Raw genomic sequence first — 19,349 nt, 5'->3', positions numbered from 1 at the left:
GAGAGCTTAGTAGCATGACTGATTAAGTGGTGTTGATGCCCCATGTCAGTACAAATGCACTGACACATGTAACCAGTGAGTTCATACCTGACTTGCTCAGCCTGTGTCATAGCAGCCTGGCTCACGTGGATCAGAACATTTAACTGTATTCCTGCAGTTTATGTAAGGGTCATGAGTGAATGGGAGGAAACAGTCCCATTCCTCAGCACTTGCTCTGAGCAGATCAGGAAAAATCCAGCTCCAGTTCAGACACTACAAGGCTGGGCCCCAGTGAAGATCCCCATTTGGTCATGGGCATTTTTATCAATAGAAATAAAACTGGCAGTTCATTCCAGAACAGATTAGCAATGGTGTTACCTCTTTATTCTCATACACCAACAAATGTCACATTTCCTGGGGATGTCTCAATTTTGCCTTCACACAGAAGTCCTAATGTGGTAACACACATGACAGAGCTGTTTCCACTAAACAGTGCTGCAGCTGTAAATATACACAAATTGCTTGAAGAGAAGTAATACTAATGATAATTTCAATAAGTTGAACAGAAATATGGGCTGGCTGAATCCACATTCCTGGGGAAGATCACAGCAAGGCAGTGTGAAGGAGGATTTAATGCATACCACAAGCTGCAATGATTTCCACAGAAAAGTGGAGTGAAAGAAATAGGGCCTTTGCTAAAAGAGTGGATAGAGAGTCAGAAGGACTTAAGTGAGCACAGAGAGGAGGATAGAATTGAAACAGAAAAGTACTGGTCCTGAGCCTGAGCCTGAGCCTGAGCCTGAGCCTGGAGAAGAGCTGCTGTGCTGTCTCTTGTGGGGGAAAACAGGCTGGCTTCTGGAGTGGGAGAGCAGTTCCAGATAATGTCGACAACACGATCCTAGATGTGAAACTGAGACTTGGTGGGGGCCATAGCAGACATTTTTACCATGAGAGGAACTAAAAATTTAGGAAATAAAACTGATACTGTGACGAGAAAGATCCCTTGGGATGCAATCATGAGGATATGTTGAGGCTGTCAGGAGCTGAAGTAGACAAAATACTTTCATGGCTGTGAAAAGGACAAGTTGAGAATAAAGAGGAAGTAGAGAGGTTGGCAATAGTCATTCAGCTTGTTAATTCTGCATGTTAATTATGCTCTCTTTGGAATGTATGGGCAGGAGCCCATGCAGAAAGAAGTAGAAGCAACAGGCAGCACATAGATTGTCTTCTTGGGGAGTGGGATTTATTTAAATAGAAGAGTGAAGTTTAATATTGTTAGTTTATTGTACTGAAGGCAAGCTATCTACAGCGTTTCCATCATGCATGCTTTTCAGTGATGGGTCAGAAAGAGGAGCAGAGAAAGTAGGGATGAGGTTTGAAAGGTCTGAAAGCAGATGACAACTCATCAAAGCTAATGGACCAGAAAATATGAAAAGTTCGAGTGTCAATGCGAGGGAAAATGAGCAAATGCTGAAAGAGATCAGATGAAGGTTGAAGAGGAAGAAAGTGGCTATAAAAAAAAATCAGAGAGTGCTGCTTGATAAAATCACTCATGGGAAAGATACCAGTGATGAAAAGAATGAACCAAGACTGAAATTTGTAGAGATATGAAACCAAAGAAATACTCACTTAAGGGTTGGATGTATCATCCTTGTAGGAGTTGAAGTGGTTATGGATGAGTGGGGAAGACTGCAGGACAGAGAATTAGCAAGACTTTAAAGAAGGTTGATAGGTGTGATAAGATGTAACAGCAAAATTAATAGGAAGAGAAGCATCAGATGCAGTTTACTCGAAAACTGGGAGAAAAGTTGCAAGAAGAAAAGATGCAGAGAGAAGCCTGACAAATCAAACACAGGTGGGTTAAGTTGGAGAATATGAAAGTAAGCAAGAAGGGACAAAAAGAATTTAAAATAACTGGGAAGTGATGGGATAACTATTTCAGGCTGTCTTCCCAGAGTATGCAGAAGTGTCCTCATCACAGAAACCATTTCATGCAGGTATTCAAGTCAGTCATTTATTTCTATGATATCAGGCCATATGTTGCAGTATTTTTGTGTTGTTTCCTTTTATAGAATGGTATGACAAAAAGTACCTGTACTGACACTAGTTACATGTCAATCACCAGATGGCATTTTGAATGGAAAGGAACAAACCAAAACAAAAATCTATTTTTAATGGATATTCAAGAATGATTTCATCAGAATACTCTTAGAACAAATAATGTTCTGTAGAAATGTGTGTGTGTGTTAGTCTGGTAGATTAGGATTTAGGAGCTCTAAAGATGAGCAGTTAAACTGTCACCACCTCTGTGACTAATATAAAATGATTCACATCTATCTAAGTTGCATATTGATTGGAGATTGGACTGCAGGAATATAAATGCCTTTAGAAGCCTTCATATGCCAAATGCATCAACTGTTTGGCCAGAAAACCAATATGTCTGAGAAACAGCCCCCTAAATCCACTGAGAAAGGACAGCTGAGCTAGAAACACTCATAATTTAAGGAAACATCATATTAACTGGACTGTTCCTACTGGGAAAGGCTTTGAAAGTTCTTTATTATTTGCTTTGTATGCTCAGATATATTGCTTTAATTTGTTTCTTTGCATTTTTGTACAATTTATACTATGCTCTTCCCTGACCCCTTTAATGTGCTTTGTCTAATCTTGTATCTTTTACACTATAGCCACTCAAGATTATCCACCAAATAACATAGTCCCAGTACTTTACATGTGCACTGTAAGGCAAGGCTTGTGTGGAAACACACCCTCTGGGTTATAATTCAGGCAGCTCCAAAACTGCACATGTTCTGGGATCTACTTTTTTGCAGTTCCTATTAGCTGGCATTGCCCAAGCTTTGGTTATTATGCACAGAATTTAAGAGCTGTGGTGCACCTCACCACTGCAGACAGCAAAGCTACTTCTAGAAAATGGAAAATGAATTCCTAGTCAACTCTGGACAAAAAACCCCACCCAAGAATAAAGGGTTTGTAATTTAAGTTTTTTCTGGAGAAAGTACAGCTGGTAGTCTGTAGAGATAAAAATCTAATGTATTTAAAAATGAAAACAATTTCCAGTGTCAGAACTCTTTCTCATTTTTCTTTCCCCTTTTATGTCACTGTAGTCATGCTCAAAGACAGGCCATTAATACTACTTACAGTGAGCGATGGTCATTTCAGCTGCAAGGGTGAGGTCACTGATTTATGGAGGTTATAGCTGAATTTGGGAACATGAGATGATGGAAGAAAGTTGACTGACTATTTTTTGTGTAATTTGAGCATATTGGCTTCCCTTTAAACAAGGATTTTTGAAATTGTGCTCCAGCAGCCTTTACAGGAACCATCAGTTGCAGCTGAGGAGCAGGACTGATGTTGAATAGGAGTCAGAAAAAAGGGTGGAGGGGGAAACAAATGGCATAAACCAGACTAATGTAGTCTGAACAGGGGCTAACAGTATTCCAAGGTAATGGAATCATCTGGTTATAATTAGTGAATACAAAAAATGGAAATAAATATGGAAAATATTTTTATAGAAAAACTAACAACAATATGTTCATTGTTTATATATATGTAAATTCTTGAGATGGAACTAAAAGACGCATAAGTAGTAATAGTATTTTTAAGTATGATCAAGTTTTAATTAGGAAGGCAGGTATTTTATGTTGCTCTGAGGCACTGGAGTGACCATGGGCAGACTCTGCTGATGTGGCGTAACATTAGTGACAAAAGACACAGCAACCCACTATTTGCAGTGTAAGATTGATATAGCCTTTGGAATCTATAGATTTAAGATAAGTGCTTAATTTTCTTTCCTTATAAATAACATAAGCAATGGAGTTAGTGTTTCTCACAGCTGTCCACTTGTCCACTCATAGTCCATCCACAGTACCTCAAGCCACCACTGTACCCTTGCGATCTATATATGACTGCAGGAGATCTCAGCATTGCCTCAGGCATGTCACAAACCTTTAATGACTAGGAAACATTATTAAAAATAATTATTCGATTCCTAGCTCTGAAGAATCTCAACCAGTATTGCTCCAGTATAAAAAAGGGAAATGCATTTCTTTATCTTATCCTTATTACCTGTGAAGAGAGAAGATGTCAAGGTGAAGCTTGTATGTAAATGGGTTTTCTGATCTTAACTGACAGAACTATTTTGGTGTAAGGCAAGAAACCTGCAGCAAGACTTGCCAGTGTGATTGTTAAGCTGAAGCCTAGACTCAATGTCCAATTTATATTCCACGAAGAACTATTTATGAGGAGCTATCATTTTAGCAGATACAAACTGTTGTACAGATGAAGCACATCATCTCAGCAGCTGCCTATATCTGCTCTGGGAAGAAATAAGGCTAAGCTGTTAAACCCTTGCTTTGATCTAGTATATGGATGTAGAAACTCATTAAATGTATTTTATATTTGCTTGAGCATAGAAACACCATTACTTGCCATTTGTGATGAGATAGCTTTAAAAAACTTCAGGGACATAAATGTTAAGGGATTCCAAGCAGCCTTAAAAAATGTCCGTGTGATGTATTCACTCCTTCTGTATGTGTAATGGTCACTGTTACTGAGATCACTTGCTATGTCCTTTCTTGCCTGGTGTGTAAAGCCCTTACTACAACGGTGCAAGAGCAGTCATCTCTCTCAGGACTGAAGCTGGGATTCCAGCTGTAGCAAGTCAGGCTGTCTCCCGTGCTGGTGTCTGTGTTGGCAATGCTGCCTACAAGTAATGCACCATCTGATGGTTTGTTTTCCAGGCTGGTTTATGTTGAGAACCCAAAGACCAACAAATGAGAAGAGACAGAGACAAAATATGGTTGGTAGAAACAGGCAGGTGCTCTTTATTTCATGTGGCACAGCATTAGGCAGACAACCCAAGAAACAGTTTCTAACAAAAGCCAAATCTATCACTTCCAGGAACCATCCCCCAAACAAGGGTCTACCACCAGCAGTGGCACTGCGATGTCCTTGCCTGTCCACTCTCATCTCCTCATAGTTTATATGCACTTAGGCAGTATCTTAGTGGTGAGCATCCTTTCCAAGGAGACTAACTTCTTACAATGCAATATCTTTAGACAGCATACATACTGTGCAGGATCACCAGAGTACAATCTCCTCAAGCCATGCTAAAATATAATGCTAACTCTGGAGAGAAGGCTGCGCGATGGTCTCGTGTCTCTCTGAGGTAATACAATGCTGTTTCTTAGCTGACAACATGAGGGGCACCTGAGGGAGGATCAATATGGCTTCAGAGTCTATTTTTAAACTCTGATGCAATAGCGAGGACCTGGTGTGCCATCGGCCGAGACAGGGTGAGGACCTTCCTCCACCCCCGACCACCGCTGGGCACCAGGGAGCAGCACCAGAGAGCTGAGCCTACTGTCACTCAGGGGGATGAGAGCAGAGATGGTCTTGGACTAGGAGGAGGAGGAGAGGGCCATCAAAGATCACAGCAGACCGTCAGCTTTGCGTCGGTCATTAGGCGAGAGGTGACAATGACAGCGGTGTGGGGAGGGGTTACATCGTTAGCACTCCAGATTTAAAGGCATGAAGAATGGCTGGTGGAAGGAAGATGCTTTGGAGACTAAGGGCAAAGCTTTAAAAGCCTTGGGATATTACTTTTAATTATCTACAGGTTATTCTCTCTATATATACTATTTTTTCTTTCTAAATTATGAAAATAAACATTTATTAACAAGTCACTGGGTCAAATCCTGCTCTCCACTGAAGGCAAATCCATTGACTTCAATGGGAGGGAGCCCCGTGTAAACAACGAAGGGCAATTTTGGCCCTTTATGTCCTGAAAAGTCTGCTTGTACCCATTGTCTTTCAATCCTGCAAGGAAATACAGATTGAAGGGTGAACTAATCGCTACAAATTTCTCTTAAACTACCAAAGGAGTGTCAGTGAGATGTGGCAAGGGAGCAAAAAGAAAAAAAAAAAAGGTGGAACCAGTAAGTAATACTTCTTTAAAGAGTATTTTATCCATATTTCAGAGCCAAAGTACAAAAAGAGAGTGGATCTGGATCAAGTGCTACTGGCCTTTACTTTCTAAGCAACAACAAAATTCTTCATTTAGCTTCGGTGAAATGTTACACAACCAGAGAAAGCAGAAGGAGCCAAACAGTCCTTTTCCTTCACAAACATCATATGCCCAAAGATGAACACTGTCACCCCTTCGGATTCTCTGCTAACTCCCACTGTCTGCACAGTGCAGTGTCAGCCACTGAAGACAAAACACATCTACTGTGCACATGAGTAAAACCTGTGGTGTCTTACAAACATAACATTTTGATGTTTTGAATACTAAAGACCACTAGGTGCTTTTAGACACAGAACAATACAATTTCAGATGCATTTACCACTTTTATTTCACTATGCAGAAACATACATTCACCATGTGTTGTGATGCAGCTGACAGTGTAATGGATGCTATCCCTTCCGTGGGTATTAGAGCTGGACACTAGCGAGTTTTCAGTGGACGTTCTGTACAGGTTAAGGCTTGACTCAGAACTAGATAGTAAATGCTGACCAGATTCTCAAACAGATTTTTTTTTTCCTCTGAGAACAAAAGGGAAATCAATAGAAAACCATCACGGTTATTTCAGATTAATAATTTTCTAAAGCTGCAAACTAAGTAAAATACAGATTTTTTTTTTCTCCAAAATAACTACATATAATTTACAAGGTTAGGATCTGTGAAGGGTGACTGGAAGCTGACTCTGAACAATGCTGACAAAAATCATTAAAGTTAATATACTAAAATCATTACTACCTCATAAGGTATTCAGTCAGGTATACAAAGCACACTTTGTAAGCATTTATATGTTTTGATAAGAGTAAAGATTCATCATTGTTTATCGGGCAGTAATAAAACCAGATGAAACAAATATAAGATTCAAGTTGTTTACTGAATAAACTGTGTTATTGGCACATCTAATGTGTGATAAAACATTATACACAGTACCTATACAGCCTCTAGTATTTGGGGGGTAATCTTCATTTACAATATCTGTAAACAAAAGGCTTGCCACCTAACAAATTTTAATTTGTTTAGACTTTCAGAAACCGTGAAAGGCATGAACTGTTTATGTGTTACATGAGATCACTGTTTATATTGTTTATGAACGTGCAGGTAAAGCTGAAAACTTAGACATTTTAAGAAAATTAAAAATGCTGCTTTTCTGTAATTTTATTGTTGCTTCATGCAATATTGTTTAACTGCTGCTGATTCAGATTGCTTTCTATGGGAAGGTATCTCTGCCAGTTTCTTTATTAACGGTCAAGATCAATTCTTCTGTACTGAAATTTTCCATAGACAGATACAAGTCAGTCAGGTTGGAACTGAGACTCCGTATAGGCTCTCGTATTCCTACTGGTATGCATGTCTGGATTCATATGCATTCTAGGTTATTCCTGCAGAAAAGAGAACTCAGTTAATTATTCAAAGCAACTACTCTCTTGCAAAAGAGTTTTTGTCAATTTGTTCATATAAGAAAAGCTGTTTGAAAATGGCATCATCCCAATATAGGCAACTTGGACCAAATCCAAAGTCCACTGATGCCAATGGAAAGAATTAGTGACATCAATAGACTTTTAAGCAAGCCACATTGAGCTGTCTCTGAAACAATTAGCAGAATACCACAAGAATCACAGCTACTCACTCCTTAGTGACTGGTTCCATCTTCCAAATAAATAACTGACACTGAAATTCAGTTTTCTTTAGGGTCTGTATATCCAAAAGCAGGAGAGCCAAAGAGCTTCAAAAGGTGCTGTGCATTATACTCTGTTACTTACACCAAGTGCTAGGGAATACATATTGTTTTAAGAATAAAATGCTGCTATCGATTCAACAAATCTGACAAGCAGCTTTTTCTTCCCCTTCTGCATACAGCATTCAAAGCAATTTGTGCAATGGTGCTGGCATTAAAAGCTTTTGCATAGCAGGTTAGTATGTATGACATGTTTCTGCACACAGAATAAATATAGGAATATTGAGATGTCTGTTTAGCCAGCCACTATTGGAGAGCATGCCTTTACTGAGAAAAAGCTAGACACAAGGAAAGCTGCATTATCATCTCATCCTGATAAACAATGCTGCTTTAAAACATTAAATGCTCTTTCAAGTACAAGAAAGCCAAGACACCCAAATACCGACAAACTAATTCACTGCGTTTAAAAGCAAGTTGGACCATATCTTTGCAAGTTGGGAAATGAAGCATAATTTTTAACATATCTGCACAAGACATTTAAAAAGCAGCTGTAAGTTTTTCCCTTGGCATTTTTAAACCAAAATGCACACCTTTAAGAACAAATTGTTTTTGTTCTTAAATGACACAAAAGCAGACAACAGATTTTTTTATGACTTCAGAAGTAGAAAATTAGACTATAACAAAGCATGGACAATGAGGACTTTTCGGAGAGCTAACGAAAGCAAATGAGTAGTTTCTCTTTCTCCAGCTGGCATTGTTTAATGAAGGCAGATGTCTAGAGCTGAATGTAGTTTACTTTCAAATATCAGAACTGATAAGCAGCAACTTGAAAATGCCAGTGAGAGAAAGTGAAGACTTAAAGGTGAAATATGGTAGGAAAATAACATCTGCAACATGCCAGCCCAGTAAATGCCTAGGAAAATCATCTGTTCCTCTTACCTGTGGTCAATCCTCCCCATCTTCTGGTGTGATTTCTGTCTCTTTATGTACCACTACTTTGGTCACTGACATGTCAGGGTGCTGCTCTTTGGCTTCTTTAATTGCCTGAGCCAGCGCCTATCCCAAGGAAACCACAGAAGGGCAAAAACAAAAAGGAGGTGGAACATGCATGATCAGTAGCAAGGTGGAGAGATTCATGACATATTACACAATTTACAAATGAGGAAAATGATTAAAATATGAAATATACCATCACTGATTTAACTAATATTCCAGCTTAATTTAAGGCAAGCCAGTATGAATAATATCTGTCAAAGCAATGTTTAGAAATGCTCTCTTTGGTGATCTTCAGGGTAGCCTTTTTAGCAGTTGTAGATTTTACCTGATCATGATCAATATCTGCATCTCCTGTGATGACTATTCGTTTTTCAATTCTTGTCTCTGAGATGCCTCCTTTCACAGTCTAGATGGGAGGGACAAAAATGCATGTGAGTAACTTACTTTAGGGTGCTGCTACTCATCCCCAGAGTGATCAGTGCAGGAACCCTCTCGTGACTGGACCGAAATGGCTCAAACAGCTTGCTCAGAGGGGACAACCCTGGACTGCAAGTGAGCAGCTCTGGAGTTGGCCTGAATGCTCTGAATGGACTAATGACCTCCGATGTCCTTCCAACACAGTTGATTTTACAATTATAGTTAATCTGCACATGCATCAAGAGAGATGTTTGTATGTCAAACAGCCCATATTCAGACCAATTTAAGTCCAACTGCTTGCTTCAGAACGGCATATGGGATGATACGGCCTTCGTATGCCTCATCTACCAATGGGGGAATTTCACTGCAGAAAGATGAAATCCTGTTCTCAGTGAATATTGGTAGGAGACCTGTCACAGCACTAAGAGGGTTTCTACTTAGGGAGGAACCGTTTTTTAAATGCTCCCTTAGAACCTGGAAGACACAGCATGGCTTGTCTGTGCAGATGAGCTTTCAGTCTGGCTGTGGGCAAGCTCCTCAGGGTACCACCCAGAAACGCAGCCAAGGTGTTGGAGCTGACTGAATGTCCTGTTATGGCTACAGGATACAGATTCACTATGTGCTTTCAACACTGTGCAGTGCTAATATCTCAGGGCTGAAAGGCATAGTCATGTCAATGGAGACTCATGTTCAGACAAGTTATTCCTTCCAGGCTAACATTTGATACCAATGTGGTTATACTCTTTCCAGTTCCAAGTAGTATTGGCAGCTAAATCAAATGTCTCTGTACAGCAAGGTTTTGTGCTTGCATAGAGATACCCTAAGGGTTTAGGATTTGTGTCAAGTCATTGATGATAATCAACTCAGCGTAGCCAAAGACAGGTGAATAAAGACAAGTATTTATGGTAAATGTACAACATTTTGTCAAGAGAGTATCAGAATGTGTTCCCTTTTTGAAATAAATCATAGAAGCAAAGCTAAGATAGCATACACCCTGGTGAAAATGGAGGTCCCTGTCTTCTGAGGACTCACTTTGGTGATATGTGTAGTAGTTGTAGTGCTGGTGGTTTCAGATGTGATAGTCTGTGCACTCATCAATACACCTGGTTCAGAGTCAGCACCGCAATCCACCTAGTAACCAGAAGAGAAAAACCGTCACTGAAAAAATGCTCCTGAGCACAGGGAGGCAAGAACTGGACTGTTAAACTTCCCTATTTCTACAGTTCATCATAAAGTGAGTATCCTATGGTAGGGGACAATTGCTATTAGGGCAATTATGTGTCAGTATTTCCCTGTGCATCTGGAGGCTGTCCTTCCACTCTGGAAGCACAGATGAGAAGATGGCACTTTTACATCTGATGTTTCATCAGTTCATGAAAGACCTTACACCAGGACATGAGAGTTACACTCAGGTAAGTTATTCTTATGTACATCTTCCTCATGCTAATATTCAATATTTGAACAACTTAGAAAAGTTTACACTAAAGCATACACTTAAAGATGGGTGAAGAAATGGATCCCTTAAAGGCACATGAAATTAGACCATGTCTTTTGCAGAATTTCTTACCTGAGAAGACTCATATGTAATAGTTTTTGTTTCTGTATGGACTACTGGCACTTCCTTTGTTGAAATTTCAAGGGTTTCCCCACCAGCAGGAACACTGCTGAAACTTATAGTCTCAGTCTTCACAACTGGCGACTGCGTGAAAAGAAAAAGAAAGAATGGAACATTTAGCAATGCTTATGGACTTCTCAGAATAATTTTTTTTTCTTGGGGCAAAGAAACAATAACTAAGGAGTGCTCTGCATTTAACAAAAAAAAAAAAAAAAGAGAGAGAGAGAAAATTCTCTAAATTAGAGTGGTACATTCATGCATATAATGCTGGCGAAATTTAGCACTTCCCTGGATTTTAACAAAGTCCAAAATGTTCTAAATACTACAAGAGGCAATGGTCACAACTTGAAAAACAGGAGGTTCCCTGTGAACATCAGGAAACACTTTTTCACTGTAAGAGTGACTGAACACTGGCACAGGTTGCCCAAGGATATTGTGGTGTGTCCTTCTTTGAAGATACTCAAAACAAGCTCTCTGGACTTGGTCCTGGGCAGCAACTCACTCTGGATATCCCTGCCTGATGAGAGGATTGGAACAGATGACCTCCAGAGGGCCCTTCTAGCCTCAACTGTTCTGAGAATCTGTGATTCTACATTTTCTTAAAATGACAAGAGAATGAATTCTGTCCAGGCTTAGTATTTTCTTCTCCTAGGAAAAAACCATGCACAAAACAGTTCTTGAAATTCCACTAATGGGGCTAAAGTAAGGAACCTGGTCTGTTTAAGACACAGTACACTTATTTATAATTGCACCAAGCATGGAAAAAACAATCAATTTCCTGTCTTTGAGGACACACAAACTTTGCCAGCCTCGATGGACTTTGCCAAACAGAATGCCAGCTGATTTTCTGCTGCATAAAATTGAATGAAATTTGCTATTTCTCTGTAGCATGAAAATCAGTTTCAAGGAAAACATGCATGGTGTTTTGCTAATGATGGAAATCAGCAGCAAGCCTTGCAGGTGACATGCAAGGAGGAAATAAGAGGAGAAAAAAACCACTTTCTGTAAGTGCAATCATACAAACTGGGCACACTTTACTTTAAATGACAGGAATTAGCTTATCCCACTATTGCCTATATTCACAGTTCAGCACAGACATGACCAGTTTAACAACAAGTTACCTCAAAATGAGGTTTTCTTTCCAAAGACTCTGAAAGTTGGACTGTTGTTCTGTGCTCCTCCGCCTGCTCACTCGAAGCAGCGGCAGCGACTCCTTCCAGTTTGGTTTGGGCTTTCCCAGCCTCCTCCCTTTTTTCCTCCTTCGCCCCCTCAGTCCCAGCAGAGCCCTCCTTCCCTTTCACGCCAGCAGCCACCGCCGATGCTGCCTCAGCCTGGGCATCCAGCGTAAGTCCGGCCACTTTAGCAGGATCCCCGCCTGCATGCACCTCCATCCCATGTCTCTCCTTGACCACTACAGTCTCCTGTACAACCTTCTGCACTGTATCCTGATCCGGCTGAACTGCTTGCTTCATGTCACTGGAAGTTATCTCCTGAGACGTCGTCGTTTCTATTCTCTGCAGGGAAGGAGGAAAAAAACCCTCAGCATCAGAAGCGGACAACACTATTTGCAGTAGTGCCCAAGCTGAATGTACTGTGAACATAAATTTTAAAAAACGGGCATTATATTTTGCCAAGTTATTTCTCCCACAGTGCATGGATTTTTGTTCTCAGGATGTTATCAGTATAGCAGAAATGGAAAACAAAACAAGAATAAAAATTTTTAAAAGTGAAATTCCCATGTCTGTGTTCTTCTCATTAGTATTTTTGTGTGAGTTTTGCAAAGGCAAAATACAGCACCCTGCAAAATGACCAAAATAAAATGAAATGAAAGAAATCCTGGCTGTTGCTTTTCTTTCCACTGCCCCCCCCCCCCCTTTTTGGTGAGGTTTCTGTTGTGCTCCATTGTAACAAAATAAAACACAAATGAATACATGCATTAGTTATACAGTTCCATGTTGTGCAAAAACCAGGAAAAAATAGAAAAGCAAAAGTAATTGGTGTGTGGTTATGACATCGATGGAGGGAATCAAGCAGCCACCTGAGCCCAGCTATGAGAAGTAGAAGTAACCCCTCCTATGAACTCAGTCGGTTTTCTGGCGGACTCTATAAAAGTGAAGATATCTGAACCATCCAAGGTTTTTTCACTGGTGGACTGTTTAGTCTAAATAGATAAAGAAATGTAGAGTCATACACAGAAAAAAAGGCAGACTCATATGCACAGACATATTAATTGCCAAAACCAGAGGCGGAGACAGAGGAAAAGGAGAGAAGGTTGCAGGGGCACGGAGAAGTTGGAAACAGGAAAAGAATGGGAAAATAAATCAGAGCAAATTCATAATAGCTGTAGTGAGCAATTGTTACAAAGCATAGTTGTTAGCATTGGCGTTTTGCTGGTTCAAGCAAACCTTTTTTTTTTTCCTTTCATTAACAAGCCACAGCAGCAATACTGAATTTCAGTACATAAACCAGAAAGGTTGAAAGCCTTATATAATGTCTGCTTCAGACTGTGAGACGGATTCAAAGTATGAGAGAAAAAAAATAAGCTGGGTTGGCTGCTGTCAACATAAAGCCAGGCAGCAAGAGAACCAAAAGCTAGGGTGGTGTGAAGGGATTGCCTAAAAGAAGTCATGCTTTTATCTTTAAATTGTGGCATGAAGTCAAAGCCACTTGTTACCACTACTTTTGATGCAGACGACTCAGTAACATAGTGAGCAGTAGCAATGGTAAATGGCTGTTCTCTGGAATATCTCCACTCAGACAGGCTCTTATCTGTCCGGGCAAACGCCCCTGCTTTTACAGCTTCTCCGCCAAGATGTTTTTCTGCTTTGCCAAGCTGTAAGCTTTCCAGTGTACCAAGTAACTGCAAATCCTGGTCCATCCTTAGTGTCTTTTTCAAACTCTCCTCTTCGGGACTTTGCAACTGAGATTCTGCTTCCTTTATGGGTGTCAGAGAGTCAGACAGCTTTCTTCTCGTGCTCTGCACATCGGATCCCCGCCTGGCTTTCTCATCAGTGACAGGCTTGAGAATTTCATACTTGGCCACTGTTGGAACGATTTTCACAGAGTCTTGCACTTCCCTTTCCAGTTTTTGCAAAGTTTCTATGGAAGGCTGTACTGCTTTCTCACCCTCTTTAGCTTTACTTGTCATAGTTACAATTTTCCCAGATACAGTATCATAGGACTTTCCTAGGGTGAACATTTTCTGCTTATTTTCCTCATTGGATTGTATTTCACTTTCCAAGTCCTCAAAGCTCTGCGTTAGAAGGGTACTGGATTTTAATATTTCAGGTGGAAAGGCAGTTTTACTGCTCACAGTCACTACTTTGTATGCCAGAATTTTTTCCGATTCAGCATCAACTACCTCAGAGGGTATTTTGTCTATAATAACCCAATCCTCAGTGCCCTATATTTGAGATATAAAAGCTAAATTAGAATCTCTGAAGGTTTATCTGTACTTCAGGAGCACTAAATTATGAAGACTTTTAAGAAATCATGTTGCTTCTTCTGAAAGCATATAATAACTTTTAGCACTATACCTCTTAGAGCAGTTATCAAGCAAATAAACAGAATCACCTTAGGCAAAATATGATTTCTTTACATATTCTCTCTCTTCAGAGGTCCATATAACATGGACCCAAAAATATTACTTTTGCCACACTATTTCTGTATTTGTTTGAAGCAAAAGAGCTGGTCAACACATAATTATAATGGTGATTGAAATCAACCTGGGGGTAAAAATCACATATTGCGGTGGTTCACAAAACTACAGCCAAAAACAAATTACAAAAATAGGGCAAATAAGCCCATTCAACTGTACCCCAGTTGTTACAAACATGCTGTTAATGACATTTTAGAATAGTATGCTTTTGTATGTAGCCTGCACTCAACGTCCTTGCTTTCGTTAGAACATCAATGCCCTTCAGGACTGTTTAAATGGAGAAGCACAGTAAACACAGTATACTGTAAAGAACACAGTAAACTGTATAAACTGAACATACTAGTAAAAATTCTGAATGAAACTTAATTGCAGCATCTTTTTTCCTCCTCATGCCATGTGCTATGTGATTTGCTTTGACTATGCAATCCAGTTATTTGACTTTAAGAACATAACGTCTGTATTTAACTAAGCAAATTATGTAGTTTAAAATTGAATGAATTAAAAATAACCTCTAGGGATGATGGGATACTTTTCTGGATAATGATTTGATGAGAAGTAACCAAAGTGCCAGCAGATTCTCCTTCCTGCAGCTTCTTCTCTATCACACTTGGCTAATAGAAAAACCAATAAAAATATAAAGTTCACCATCGCTCAGCATAATCTAAATTCACTTGACAATATAAAGGAAATTCATTCTTGTGACAGAAGTGCCCCATTCACCGTAATGTTCTCAGTGAGGTTTATGCTGGAAATGCATGCAAACTGCAAACAACATCCAAACAGCACCGTGCAAGTAGATTTCTAACTAGCACAGAAATCAGTCTCTCATTAGAAAGCCATAAGCTCTGGAGAGGACCCATTCCTCAGAATTTGGTCTCCAGATTATATCTCTATCTGAAACTTATGAAACAATAATAATAATAATAATAAAAAAAAATATGAAAAGGGAGGGCTTGGGAAGCAAAAAAGAGAATAAAATAATAAATCATTGCCATCCTTTCTGACTGCATGTCATTGAAGTATTGTTTATTTTTACCTGCATTTCAAGGAATGTAGTACCTCCCTTCTGCAAAAATATGAGTTTTTCTGATTTTTCTGTTTCTTCTTTGGTCTAATGTCAGGGGAATAAATGATTTTAGTAAATGGAGGGTATAAAGTCCACTATAAAGTAGTTCATATTTCTCTACTCTACAAATTATTAATTGCATGGAAAATTAGCAAACAGACCTAAAGAGAATAATTTTACAGCACAAAGGTTTCCAATAAGAAGTGGAATCAGTGTCTCTCTGGGGTGAATGCAAAGGAGACCTGAGTATACAAATGGCATGCACAAATGTAGCCCAAAACCCACTAAAGTGAGTAACACCCAGGTGTGGATGCACTGCTTTTCTTTCATTTAATATTATTAATTTAACTGTGACTGATGCAAGCTTACACATCTTCCACCAATAGCCCAGAACAAGCCCCTCCACCTTCACTCTGGGCAAGGCTCTCTGGAGTTTGCAGCCCTCTCTGCTGAAGCAGGCAGAAGGTGTGCCCAGCAGAGATTTCAGCTCTCCCTTTTCCCCTGCTGGTATTAGAAATCTTGGGAGCACTCTTCCTACAGAGGGAGCTAACTGTTGTTCTATTTTCCTGTAGTGTGACACTGAAATCTCCTCACTTTTATCTCATCAGTGCTTTCCCAGTGCTATGAGAATAGTAAGAGTATCTGTCTTGGACAACTGGAAAACTTCTAAATGTAGGTAAGACTCAATTCCCCAAGGCTTTTGAGCTCACCTTCTGGGCTGGTCACTGTTGTCATTTGTCCAGAGAAAGTAAGCCCCTGAAGAGCAAAATGGGTTTCTTGCCAAACCCTTTCTAGTAACTTCAGTAACTACTATATTCAATTGCTATACCAATGGAAGTCCAGTGGCTGGCATGTACCCTTTTATCAAAGGGTACATATACTCAAGAAGAAGGATAGACATTTAAAGAGAATATGAAACTAGAAAGGGATAAATAGCTCAACTCAATGACTGTGATGAGATTCACAACTCCTTTATCCCTAAAATGTTGGTTTCGTCCAATCCAGGTCAGATTAAACATTGTCAAGGACTTTGTCAATGCGACTGTTTTCACGTTCTACAGCTATCTGGCCACCATCATGGAAGATATTTAAAACTATCTTTTTCATCACTAAGGAAAACCAAAGTATTTCCCCAGAAAAACATGTGGTGACTAGAGAGGATTAAAATCACACTGACCAAACACTCAGGTGCCATATGCTCAAAGATCACATTTTGAAAACACATATTTTTTCTTCTGTTCTTGTCTTATTACAAGAAGGAGCTAAAGGAAACAGCACTGAACACATTTTTAAAGTAGATATGCTAAATGAAATGTGTAACTTCTTTGACTAGCAGAAGGCACTAAACTATCTTGACTACCTCTGCATTTCTTACTAGACATCAAGTTGCTGATTTTGACCTACGGATGGCTTCAGATTTTTCCTGAAAGTCTCCTCTCATCAGGACATGTGAAAGGAAACCATCTCACTGGGACCAAAGGAATGGTCAGGTGTTATCTACAGCAGAAGTCACCTCAGAGGTAGGCTGTAATAGCTCAAGTCTGCTCTTAATTTTCTACAGAAGTACTTTCATTTGGATGAAGTTATGTGAAACAGATGTAGATTACTTAGATGCATATAAGGTATACATGCATCTAAGTAACTGGACATTGCTTTTGAGCAAGTCATCTTCTACTAGCAAGATAAGAGATACCAGATAATTCTTGCCCTTTTCCTTTCCAAATGAATTGTTAAATTCAGATCTGCTTCCTCAGGGTGAAGCCTACACAGCTATGTAATACTTTGCTACTGCTTGTGCACTTTAATTAAATTTTTTTATTAAATTCCTAAAGTAATAAATATATTAAACAAACAGGGTGATGCTAAGTTTGCAATCTTCTGATTCAGGCTCAGCTAGCCACCGTTTCCAACAGTTCTTTACATCTTTATTATGATAAATGCATCCTGTTCGTTGTACTTAAATTTTACTTTTTAGGAGGATAAACTTTTGTTTTCAACTACAGTCAAACCAACCTGGTTTTAGGGTCTGTTATGATTCCTGAACAAGGCAGTACGAGCAACACTAAAACTCCTCTGTGCTCCCCTCAAAAGGGAAGCTTTGAGCACTGAGCCTGCTTTTTTAGGTATTTTAATCCAACTTGAAGGCCACACTAATACACATTTGGTGCCCCCATCAGCCACTGGTATAATGTGGGAGAGGAGGAGATGAGAGCCCTTTCTTTGGCAATATCCCTTTCCCTATCAGGTGAAGCTGACACTTGCTACCTGCAGGCCTCCAGGGATGCCCTTCCCCAGAGTTGTGGGTCTGCAACACCAAGCTCTGAGGTAAGAAAGCAGAACACTCTTTCAATTTACACTTTCCAGACAATTTTTAGTGAGTTCCTTACAACATTACATCAGTGCTGTGGGCACAGAAACAAACCTCATGACCATTTATTGGTCTTTAATGCTAAAACCAAGAGGTATCCATAAAGATAATTCCTGTGAGACAGAAACCAGATATCCATTCATAATAGAATAAGAAAAATTAACTTACAGGCAGACCACACAAACTTATTTCTTTTTGTTCCACTGGACTTAAGCCAAGACTGCACTATGTATTGCAACCCAAATGTTGCCTTGCTATCCCTACATGTCCTTATCTACCTACAGATCAAGTAAACACCAGCTTGTAAACTGGCAAGTTTCTTACAAGCACTTCAATGCTGCACAATTATGCAGACTTTTTTACACACGCACACTGCACAAAAATGCAGATACTTTGCAATTTGCATAGAGTCTTCAATGACAGTATCTAGCAGACTGCAGCAAACATCAGGTCCCTTATGGAACTGGCCAAGAAGGACTAATTATCATTATTATTTCTTCCCTGTCTTCAGAGACTGAGAGTTCTGCCCTTTGTTCTGTATTTTCTTTTCAAACGTGGCACCATAGCCCTCACCCATCTCACTACACTGCTGCTCCCAACTAGTCACCATTGCTTAAATTTTCTCTCCATCACTTTCATGGTTTCTTTCACGCACGAATGAACTTCCTCAAGCTCACCGAACCTATAACAATGTCTTTATTTTGCACCCTCAAAGAGACCCAGTTCTGCCACATGGCTTCCAATGAATTTAATTCTCTATATACACATATATTTATATATGTATATATTTATGGTATCTGCTCTTCCTCCCATCTTTGCTGCTAGAGCCTGCGTCCTGAGAAAAGGGAGTGCCTGCAAGCAGGGATTGGCCTCTAACTGCGGCCTCTAATCTAGTGAGAGCTGCTATTAAGTAAAAATGCATAGACAAATACATAATGAAGCCTTTCAGCTCACGCTGACCTCTTCAGGCACTAGTGGTTCAATCATAGGAGCATCCTCCTGCCTTGCTGCAAGCCGAACGGGAGATGTGGAAAGCCTCTTCTCCCACTCATTAGACACAGTCGTTTCTGTGGATGTTTCCAAGAAGGTGCGTTTCAACTCGCTTATATTGGTCTGATGTTTCATCAGATCTTCCTGGGTTTTGTCTAGATCCTAGACAGTTTTAAAAGAATAGAGCAGTTTGTGATACATCCTAGGCCAACCAAACTTTAGAGCCAAAACACACAACTCGGTTAGTATAGAGGGAAGTAACAGCTCAGGGAGCCGGGGAGCACAGCACTAACACAACACTCTGTGAAAATGTGGCATTTTGAAAGAGAACAGCATAGCATATCTCGTACAAGTGAGTCTATATACACTCTTAAAGAGCCTATCCATATCACTATAATTTGCACCTGGTAAGAGGCTCCAAACAAACATACATATGCGCGTGGAGGCACACACATATACGCACACGCATATATCGATATTGATTGTACAAGTTAGAGGATTCATCATAATCTGAGAGAAAAAATAATCTATTAGCAGGTGGGAGT

General features: G+C 39.7%; 1 protein-coding gene across 40 annotated transcripts in view; it reads right to left on the bottom strand.

The window, feature by feature from the left end:
• Positions 1 to 4,794: 4,794 nt before the first annotated feature.
• The window catches only part of EPB41L3 (erythrocyte membrane protein band 4.1 like 3), a 141,047-nt gene continuing 126,492 nt past the window's right edge, over positions 4,795 to 19,349 (bottom strand). For 15 of the 40 annotated variants that reach the window (XM_088173443.1, XM_088173526.1, XM_088173380.1 and 12 more), the window contains 10 exons: positions 18,775 to 18,966; positions 15,417 to 15,491; positions 14,890 to 14,991; positions 12,761 to 12,883; positions 11,844 to 12,236; positions 10,675 to 10,806; positions 10,140 to 10,238; positions 9,016 to 9,096; positions 8,634 to 8,750; positions 4,795 to 7,398 (listed from right to left, as the gene is read on the bottom strand). In XM_088173443.1, the coding sequence (XP_088029569.1) occupies positions 8,640 to 8,750; positions 9,016 to 9,096; positions 10,140 to 10,238; positions 10,675 to 10,806; positions 11,844 to 12,236; positions 12,761 to 12,883; positions 14,890 to 14,991; positions 15,417 to 15,491; positions 18,775 to 18,966 (1,308 nt within the window). In that variant the 3' untranslated portion in view covers positions 4,795 to 7,398; positions 8,634 to 8,639. Of the gene's footprint in view, positions 7,399 to 8,633; positions 8,751 to 9,015; positions 9,097 to 10,139; positions 10,239 to 10,674; positions 10,807 to 11,843; positions 12,237 to 12,760; positions 12,884 to 13,396; positions 14,126 to 14,889; positions 14,992 to 15,416; positions 15,492 to 18,774; positions 18,967 to 19,349 lie in introns of all 40 variants that reach the window. The other 25 variants (XM_088173488.1, XM_088173507.1, XM_088173413.1 and 22 more) reach the window with 9 other exon arrangements.

This window comes from Sturnus vulgaris, chromosome 1 (assembly GCF_052056855.1).
Source record: "Sturnus vulgaris isolate bStuVul1 chromosome 1, bStuVul1.hap1, whole genome shotgun sequence".
NCBI classification, from domain to species: domain Eukaryota; kingdom Metazoa; phylum Chordata; class Aves; order Passeriformes; family Sturnidae; genus Sturnus; species Sturnus vulgaris.
Note: the sequence above shows the minus strand (reverse complement) of the source record. Positions and strands in the feature narration are given on the sequence as shown.